The sequence below is a fragment of the Notolepis coatsorum genome (genome assembly GCF_963971535.1).
Source record: "Notolepis coatsorum genome assembly, chromosome: 16".
NCBI lineage: Eukaryota > Metazoa > Chordata > Actinopteri > Aulopiformes > Paralepididae > Notolepis > Notolepis coatsorum.
The window spans coordinates 13973298-13983179 of record NC_140180.1 but is presented as its reverse complement, the minus strand read 5'-3'; the positions used below and the strand labels follow the sequence as shown (position 1 = coordinate 13983179).

The window sequence follows — 9882 nt, the reverse complement described above, 5'->3', positions numbered from 1 at the left end:
CATGGAGCAGAAGAAATAACACTGTGTGCCATAAGCTTGTTATCAATACCAAGTATGATGGTTATGCCAACTTTGCCAAGACGAAGAGGATGTTCGGCAGATGGACTGAAGATGAAAGTTGTTGCATGTTAGAACCTTCAGTCAGGCTATAGCTATGTCGGCAGGGACGCGTAACTAGCGTTAGCTAATGCTAGCTAGCTAGCGTTAGCTAAGCTAGCGTTAGCTAACGCTAGTTACCGTCCCTGCCTTTAGCTAATTGCTAAGTTATCGAGTGCTAACGTGTGGCAGATAAACTAGGACTCCCAAGGGACTGGTACTTTTCATCTCCACGGAAAATGCGTCGATGTCGTCTCCTTCCAACTTTGCCATTGATTCTGGTTTTTCATGCAACCTATTCTATTTGCGCTGTTGAGCTCTCTCTCTTTCTTTCTTTCTTTCTTTCTTTCTTTCTTTCTTTCTTTCTTTCTTTCTTTCTTTCTTTCTTTCTTTCTTTCTTTCTTTCTTTCTTTCTTCTTCTTCTCTCTCTCTCTCTCTCTCTCTCTCTCTCTCTCTCTCTCTCTCTCTCTCTCTCTCTCTCTCTCTCTCTCTCTCTCTCTCTCTCTCTCTCTCTATCTCTCTCTCTCTAAAACTAACACACACACATACATGCTCTCTCTCTAACACACACACACAGACATGCTCTCTCTCTAACACACAAACACACATGCTCTCTCTCTCTCTTTCTAACACACACAGACATGCTCTATATCTCTTTCTAACACACAAAATGACATGCTCTCTCTCTCTCTCTCTCTCTCTCTCTCTCTATCTCTCTCTCTCTAAAACTAACACACACACATACATGCTCTCTCTCTAACACACACACACAGACATGCTCTCTCTCTAACACACAAACACACATGCTCTCTCTCTCTCTTTCTAACACACACAGACATGCTCTATATCTCTTTCTAACACACAAAATGACATGCTCTCTCTCTATCTTTCTCTCTCTTTCTAACACACACACACATATACATGCTCTCTCTCTAACACACACACACAAACAGACATACTCTCTCTCTATCTCTCTCTTTCTAACACACACAGACATGCTCTATCTATCTCTCTTCAATTCAAATGGGCTTTATTTCACATTCTTGTATTTCTCCCAGTAGGTATGGGAGTTTTGAGGTATTGTCCATGTTTTCAAAGTCTCTTTGGGTGTTTGAAATTTGTGGGAAGTATATGTCTTGGTATAGTGGGCAGGTTGTTAAGAAGTGGAGCTCGGTTTCCACCTCATCTTGTGTGCAGTGGGTCTGTCTTCGCTTGGGAGCCAGGTCTGCCTATGGCGGCCTTTCTCGATGGCTAGGCTGTGCTCGCTGAGTCTGTACCTAGTCAAGGATCTTCTTAGTATTGGGTCAGTCACAGTCACAGTGCTCAGGTATTCTGCCACTGTGTACTCTCTGTTTAGGGCCAAATAGCATTTCAATCTGCTATGGTTTTGGGTTGTTTCTTTCCAATGTCTCTCTCTCTCTCTCTCTCTCTCTCTCTCTCTCTCTCTCTCTCTCTCTCTCTCTCTCTCTCTCTCTCTCTCTCTCTCTCTCTCTCTCTCTCTCTCTCTCTCTCTCTCTCTCTCTCTCTCTCTCTATATAGCAACACCAATAAAAACCACAACCATGATAATATAATAAATATATGTATGAATGTATGTATGATAAGATGAATGAATGTAGCACTCCCAGGTGTGCACCCTTGGTTGTGTTACTGACGGTAAAGGAAATGAATGATGGGGGGGGGGGGGTTGACGTTCTCAGTACAATAACAGAAGGGAATGGTCAATGTTTGGTGTGTGTGTATGCGTGCTGCTCACAGTACACACATGTACTGTAGTCAAAAGAGCACTCTGAGCTGTATGGCTGAAACGGAAACATAATATTGGAGAAGTTTGTCTCAGCCATGTCATTCAGGATCCTCTTTTTTTGTCACTATTTCCCCTTTAGTCTTTGTTAAAACTATGTTGGCATTAATAAATATACAGCGATGGTCAGATATAGGCAGTTCAGTTACTGTGACTTTGTCAATATTTAGGCCTGTCGTTATGACTAGGTCTAGAGTGTGTGTTACCATGTTTGTGTGTAGGTTAATTTACATGTTGGATAAGTTCAAAACTGTCCAATAGGTTTTTAAACTCGTTAGCCTGGGAGTCATTTGTCTTGTTGATGTTAATAAGAAGAAGAAGAAGAAGAAGAAGAAGAAGAAGAAGAAGAAGAAGAAGAAGAAGAAGAAGAAGAAGAAGAAGAAGAAGAAGAAGAAGAAGAAGAAGAAGAAGAAGAAGAAGAAGAAGAAGAATAATAATAATAATAATAATAATAATAATAATAATAATAATAATAATAATAATAATAATAATAATAATAATAATAATAATAATAATAATAATAATAATAATAATAATAATAATAATAATAATAATAATAATAATAATAATTATTATTATTATTATTAGGCCAAGTTGAAGAGGTGGGTTTTGAAGAGTTTTTTGAAGGAGTCCAGAGTTGGGGCGTTGCGGAGTTCTGCAGGGAGGGAGTTCCAGAGGGTGGGAGCTGCCACGCTGAAAGCTCTGTCCCCAAAGGTCCGCAGTCTGGTTCGGGAATGGATAGCTGACCAGTGTCTGAGGAACGCAGGGTCCGTGACTGAGTGAGGGGGTGGAGGAGGTCAGTGAGGTACTGAGGTGCCAGAGCATGGAGGGATTTGTAGGTGAGCAGGAGGGTTTTGTAGGTGATGCAGGATTTTATGGGGAGCCAGTGGAGGTGGATGAGAGTGATGTGCTGCCAAGAAAGAATTTGCGGCAATCCCTCCTCCCTTCTTGTTTTGTCTGATTGATTGATAAAATGTATAGTCTGGAGGACAAGTTTCAATCAGTGTTGCTACACCAGTAACGTTTAGCCAGGTCTCAACTAATAGCATACAATGTAAGAACCTGACGTTTAGAAGCGCTAATTTAAATGGTAGGGATTCTGTGATTGGCTGGGATTCTGTGATTGTAGGAATCTGTGATTGTATGGATTCTGTGATTGTAGGAATCTGTGATTGTAGGGATTCTGTGATTGTAGGGATTCTGTTGTGATTGGAAGGGAGGCCGTTTTATGTTGAATATGGACCTGTTTGAGTTTATGTACTTGCATTAATTTCTTCGGTCTGTTGGCAGTCAAGACAGTTATAACGGTGTATATAGTGTATACTGCCTGTCCCTGTCCCAGCTTGAAGACTACTTTATATACTGCCTGTCCATGGCCCAGCTTGGAGACTACTGTGTATACTGCCTGTCCATGGCCCAGCTTGGAGACTACTGTGTATACTGCCTGTCCATGGCCCAGCTTGAAGACTACTGTGTATACTGCCTGTCCATGGCCCAGCTTGGAGACTACTGTGTATACTGCCTGTCCATGGCCCAGCTTGGAGACTACTGTGTATACTGCCTGTCCATGGCCCAGCTTGGAGACTACTGTGTATACTGCCTGTCCATGGCCCAGCTTGGAGACTACTGTGTATACTGCCTGTCCATGGCCCAGCTTGGAGACTACTGTGTATACTGCCTGTCCATGGCCCAGCTTGGAGACTACTGTGTATACTGCCTGTCCATGGCCCAGCTTGGAGACTACTGTGTATACTGCCTGTCCATGGCCCAGCTTGGAGACTACTGTGTATACTGCCTGTCCATGGCCCAGCTTGGAGACTACTGTGTATACTGCCTGTCCATGGCCCAGCTTGGAGACTACTGTGTATACTGCCTGTCCATGGCCCATTGGCCCAGCTTGCCACCATCACAAATAACCAACGTGGTGTAAACATGATGGTCTTCCTCTTTGACCCTCCTCCTCTGAAGAGATACTTGTGATAACTCCTCCTCCTGCTGAAACGATATATGATTTAGAAGAAAAGCAGAAGTAGGAAGTGTATAAAGAGAATAAAAAAATTAAAGAACATCTATTGACCACATAAAACAGCAGCTGCAGCAACGGACAGGAGGGTGAGTATCCGATCTGATGAAACGTATTATTATCATTTATTTTATTATTCTTTTTCTATTTTATTTAGTTTCATTCTACTGCAATTAGAAATGTTACCATAATTACGCAAATATGTAGTCAATAGTTTGAGCTGTTGGGCATTTCCATGAGCCTTCAAGTTCTTCCATTTGGGCTAATTTTAGTTTAGTTCATTTGGATCCCCAATTAGCTACAGCATTGCAGTAGCTATTCTTCCTGGGGTCCACAAAAAGCTTACATTGTGACCATGCAACATAATACGTACATCATAACATGACATTACAAGTAAACAGGACAAAGTACTAGAGACTTAGACTAGTACACACTACACTAGTGCATCACTGTGCCTCACTGCATCACTGAGCACAGAGTGACAGTTACCATCTTCCTGGACTCTTACTTTTGAAACGGCACTGTGCAATATTACACCTACTGTAGACCTCAGTATATTTTTACTGTATTTATTTACTGTATATTTTATTCCATTTTCATTCTATTTTATTCTACTCTTATCTTAGGCAATTTGATTTGTTTTGTTATTCTTATGCATGACCTGTTCTGTCTAAATGTTTAATGTTGAGCAATTTGCAGTGTCAAATTTCCCTCTGGATAATAAAAGTATTTCTATTCTATTCTATTCTATACACACACACAAGACAAGCTCCAATATACAATAATCCATTATCCAATAATCAACTATGTGAAATAGCTGAGAATACTTAACTGTACACACTATATGTTCACACATTTGTTCATACATGCCTAAACTGCAACGTCCCTCATATGGGACGTTTTTAGGATTTTTTGCAACCGGCACTTTGGCAACCCCTAGTGGCTCGGGTGTGCATATTTTGTAATACAATATATATATCGAATTGAAGGCTTATTTGTTGCCTGTCGATAGCGACAAAATCCGTTCAGCGGTTCTCGAGTTACATGCCGGTATTTGAGGCTTGTGCAAAGTACACGGTATTGCGCAAAATACCACTCCCGACTCAGGCTGCAGTAGTTCCGTCAATCTAGATCCGATCTCGAAAATGATTGTGGATCGTTGTAGCCAGTGAGTGTGGCTTTCCAATGATACCCCACATGGGGATCTAAATAAAAAAACAAATTCATTGTCATATTCATTGTCCTGCACCATCATTCAAACACATGCCAACACTTACTGTAAGTGCCCTTGCTCGGCAGTACAAGTACAATATACTAGTCACGTCGGGGAACCCAAAAGAAACAAGCCTGTGAACAGTTTTGTGTTCTACGTAGGGGTGTAAAGGTACACGTATCCGTACCAAACCATTTCACTGTGTACCGTACCATACCGAACAGCATGTGTACCGAACGAATACAACGGTATGTTAACCACTAACGACCGCCCACCGGGAGCTGTTTTTTTCACAATCTAATATAATTATTATTATTCTTTTGTTCTTTTTACAAGTCGATTATTAATTTCAATATAGAATATTCGTTGACAGCCCTACAAGTACAATTAGTTACTGCACACTACATCACCCCTGAGTGGAACATGGAAAGCCAAACTTTCCCCCACTGTACTGAAAACCCATACCGAACCGTGGTTTTTGTGTACCGGTACACCCCTAGTTCTACGGTATTGTTACAACATTCTCTCCTATCTGGACGCAGGCCCTCCGAGTGCTTCCAAGAGATCCACCATGATGTTGAACGAGGCAGTGATGACGTGTCTACTCCTGCTGTCGGGACACGGTTTGACCCCGGGATCGGCTGGTCCCCTCTGTGGCATCATGGGTGAGAGCCGCTGTATATGCAACGTTGCAGCCATCAGGAACGTCCAAGAGATGGTACCTTGTGTCAACGCTCTGGAGATAGAACTGAGGGATGGCGCGTTGACTGGCTCTTTTCAAAAGATAAGTCCCGCATTAGTCGCTTATCTGCCACACTTTCAGACACAAAAATTCATCTTCAGTAACGTCACAATCTCCTTCAGGTTTCTCTTGTCTCTGCCGCCAATTTTGCCACAGACGAGAGTAAACGAGATTCACGTTATTTCATCAACCATAGACGGTCCATTGTCCGACCTCCAGGGTCCATCCTTCTCTGAAATAACGCCATCTAAAATCAAGGTCCTTCATCTACAAGATGTAGCTCTGGACCCCCTTCTCCTTCATCCCTTTCGGGACTTCCATAGCTGGCTCTTAGGGCCGCTCAAAAGACTTGGGCTTGTCTGCCTTGGCCTGGCCGAGGTCGATTGCTACTTGGCCGGGTTCATGGGGAACTTGACCCGTCTGGATCTGTCAGAGAACCAGCTCTCGGAGGCCAGTCTGCTCAACGCCTCCCGATGCTCTTTACCATTCGCTTCAGTTCGGGAACTGACCTCTCTCAGCCTGAGAGACAACAAACTGGACTCCTTCCAGACGCTCTGCGGGCTCCTGGGTCGCACGCCTGCCCTGGCTGACCTCGACGTCAGTGGGAACAACTTCTCCATGGCCCCTTCCCCCCACTGTCTCCAGGTGGCGGAGGGCCTCCGAGTCCTCAACTTATCCCGCTCGGTGATCGCCGAGGCCGGGTCTCCCTTCCCTGCGTCGCTAGAAGAGCTGGACCTCAGTGGTAATGCTCTGGAGGAATTCCACAGCCCACCACGGGACCTGAAGAGACTCCACCTGTCCAACAACCACCTGATGACTTTGCCTTCCCTAGAGGACCTGCACAAGCTACAGGTATGCGTTTTGTTTTTAATGTCTGCACGTGTGCTTTCCTTAAACAATGGTATAGGGGCACCGTGTCACTATGACAACGTGTCAGCGCCACCGTGTTTTTAAACTTTTGTATTTTTGTATTTTAAATGTTTCCCTTTTTCTTTTTTGACCTCAGATTGTTTTTTTCAGTGTGGAGTTCTCTCTCCTGATTGGATAAAGTGTACTTTCTGTCTACTGGAGAGACCTGTGTTACTGACCAAACACTAGCAGTGATGGCTGTTGGAATGTAGAGCTATTATTTTAACATGTAGACCACTCATTTTAACATGTAGACCACTCAAACATGTAGACCACTCATTTTAACATGTAGACCACTCATTTTAACATGTAGACCACTCATTTGAACATGTAGACCACTCATTTTAACAAACAAATACCACTTACAGCACCTTTTAATCTTAGACAAAGATGACTTTTTCCTAGACAAAGGCAGTTCATAAGCATGATATCATAAACTTGATAATCTAAATAAGGTCACAACACATGAATACAGGATTCTTAAGAGAGTTGTACTTTTATAAAATCATGTAAGCAGACTTTTTCCTTAATCGCAATAAACCTCAATAGTCGCATTATTGTGTACATGAAAACGTAGCCAATGTCTTGTCTTACATGGAGGACGAGAGGCCATGTTGGTGTTTAATGACACTTTCACATGCTATCCCCTGGATCGACCGCATCTTAAGATAAGATAATCCTTTATTGATCCCCTTCGGGAAATTCTGGCATCATAGCAGCATGGGGAGGGGGGGGGTACAGATAAGGACAGGGTAATAATATAAATATATAAATATAGGCAATCAAAGGAACAAAAAATATGAACAACAAAAAATATGGGGAAAATAAATATGAGGAGGAAAAAAAGAGAAAAATCTTGAAATGTTTTTTTTATTTAATTTTATTTTTATTTTTTTTAAACAAACACATAAACATAAACATAACAACTTAAAATTAGATATACAAGCATTAATTAACAGTGCACATCCAATGAAATTACCATTTAAATAAATGTATTATACAAGATATACACCTAATACTTGCTATCTTTAATACCCTACACATTATGCTCTCGCTCGCTCCCCCCCCCCCGGGCCCCCCCCCCCCCTTGGATAATCCATCCATTATCATTCGCTCCTAACCAGGCACTACCATTCATATGCTAGCTTTTATTCTCTCCACCACTTGAAATGTTTCTTTATTTATCGCTTGTCCAAATTAAACCATACCATACCATACCGTACCATACAGGTCCTAAAGGTAGACGGGAACCGTCTGACCACCCTCGTGGACGAGAAGGGCGGCGTCACCCTGGCTGAGATGGACCGTCTTCACGTTCTCCTTGCCGGAGGGAACCCTTATCATTGTGACTGCGGGACCCTGGGGGACACTGTCACCTTCCTACGCTACACACACAAAGTGTCTGTGGAGGACTGGCCGGAGGGCTTCACATGTTCCACACCACCGGCCAAACAGGGAACTCAACTACTACAACTTACATGTGGCTCAGTGGCTCACAAAGCACTGTTACCCCTCTTGATTTATTGTCTCTCCTGTTTTTTTGTTGTTGTTTTTTTATAATTATGCTTTTGGTAGGTTTTTATTGGCTTTTTACTACCGGGCAGTCCGGTAGAGAGAGAGAGGAATAATGGGAGATAGACGGGGGGAGGACATTGGGCAAGGGTCGCCGGGTCCGGGAGTCGAACCCGGGACGGCCGTGTTGCGACGCAGCGCAGTACGTGGTGTGCTACTTGAGCGCCCCTCTCCTGTTTTTGTTTATTCTGTCATTGATTTATGTTCCTTAGTTGCCGCACGAGATGACATCCTTGTTTGTCTGGTGTGAGAAATTGTTCACTGACCTAGTTCCTCTCAGCAACAATGTCCTCTACTATCATGCACTCTTCCTAATATTATTATAATAATAATAATAATAATAATAATAATAATAATAATAATAATAATAATAATAATAATAATAATAATAATAATAATAATAATAATAATAATAATAATAATAATAATAATAATAATAATAATAATAATAATAATAATAATAATAATAATAATAATAATAATAATAATAATAATAATAATAATAATAATAATAATAATAAACTTTAATAATAAATAAAATGTGTATAGCACCTTTCATACAGAAACTGCAGCTCAAAGTGCTTCACAACAGAAAAATTACAGGCATAAAATGAGCACATAAAGTGTAGACATATAAAATCACAGTTTTTCACATGGATCTAACATCCCGACAGGCCACATTGTTTATGGTTTGATTCAGTTTTAAATAGACAATAATAAAAAGAGTAAGATCAAATATACTAACATGTTTCTCTACTACTATGCACTCAACACTACAGCACTCGAGTTTCAACACTTTGATGAATATTGTAAGAGTTGTACCCTTCCTGCTGACTCGTACAGAACTTGTAAGTCGCTTTGGATAAAAGCGTCAGCTAAATGACTAAATGTAAATGTAAACAATACTGGTGCTTCACAGCCAGGTTTAAAAACACAGCAATACTATTGCTACAGTAGATACACAAATAACATGAAAGGAAAAGGAAGCAAATGTTTGCGGAGAAATAATGTTTAGATTAAGGGAATAATAAAGCGAGGATAACAACAACAGCAATTTAAACAATAAAACTAGAGAAATAATATACCAAAAATACTTTTATGAAAGACATTTCATGAATAATAACTTTTAAACTTGTTTTGATTTAACAGATGAAATTGATTTGGCTAACCTCAGATTCTCAGAGCATTAGTGTACAATATTAAAACTGAAAGTAATAATCACATGCAAAGTCTGTAACACTTTATAATACAGCCTGTGTTTTAGAGTGTAATTCCCCGGAACTTGCGGTGTAACTCAAATTTCATATGAATCCCGTTTCTACTGGTACTTTAACCCTTTCACTACCACACTACCAAAGGGTTAACCCTTTCACTGCGACAATACAGAATGTTAACCCTTTCACTGCCACATGACATCAGGTTAACCCTTTCACTACCACACTACATAAGGTTAACCCTTTCACTACCACACTACAGAAGGTTAACCATTTCACTACCACACTACATAAGGTTAACCCTTTCAC

General features: G+C 41.1%; 1 protein-coding gene across 1 annotated transcript; it reads left to right on the top strand.

Moving 5' to 3' along the window:
- The first annotated feature begins 3952 nt into the window (after window positions 1–3952).
- On the top strand, window positions 3953–8724 carry LOC311242843 (toll-like receptor 2). The gene is made up of 3 exons (XM_084331894.1): window positions 3953–4012; window positions 5679–6730; window positions 8018–8724. Exons 2-3 carry the CDS (start codon window positions 5708–5710, stop codon window positions 8345–8347), a joined length of 1353 nt encoding a protein of 450 aa, XP_084188020.1. The 5' UTR covers window positions 3953–4012; window positions 5679–5707; the 3' UTR covers window positions 8348–8724.
- The last annotated feature ends 1158 nt before the right edge of the window (window positions 8725–9882 follow it).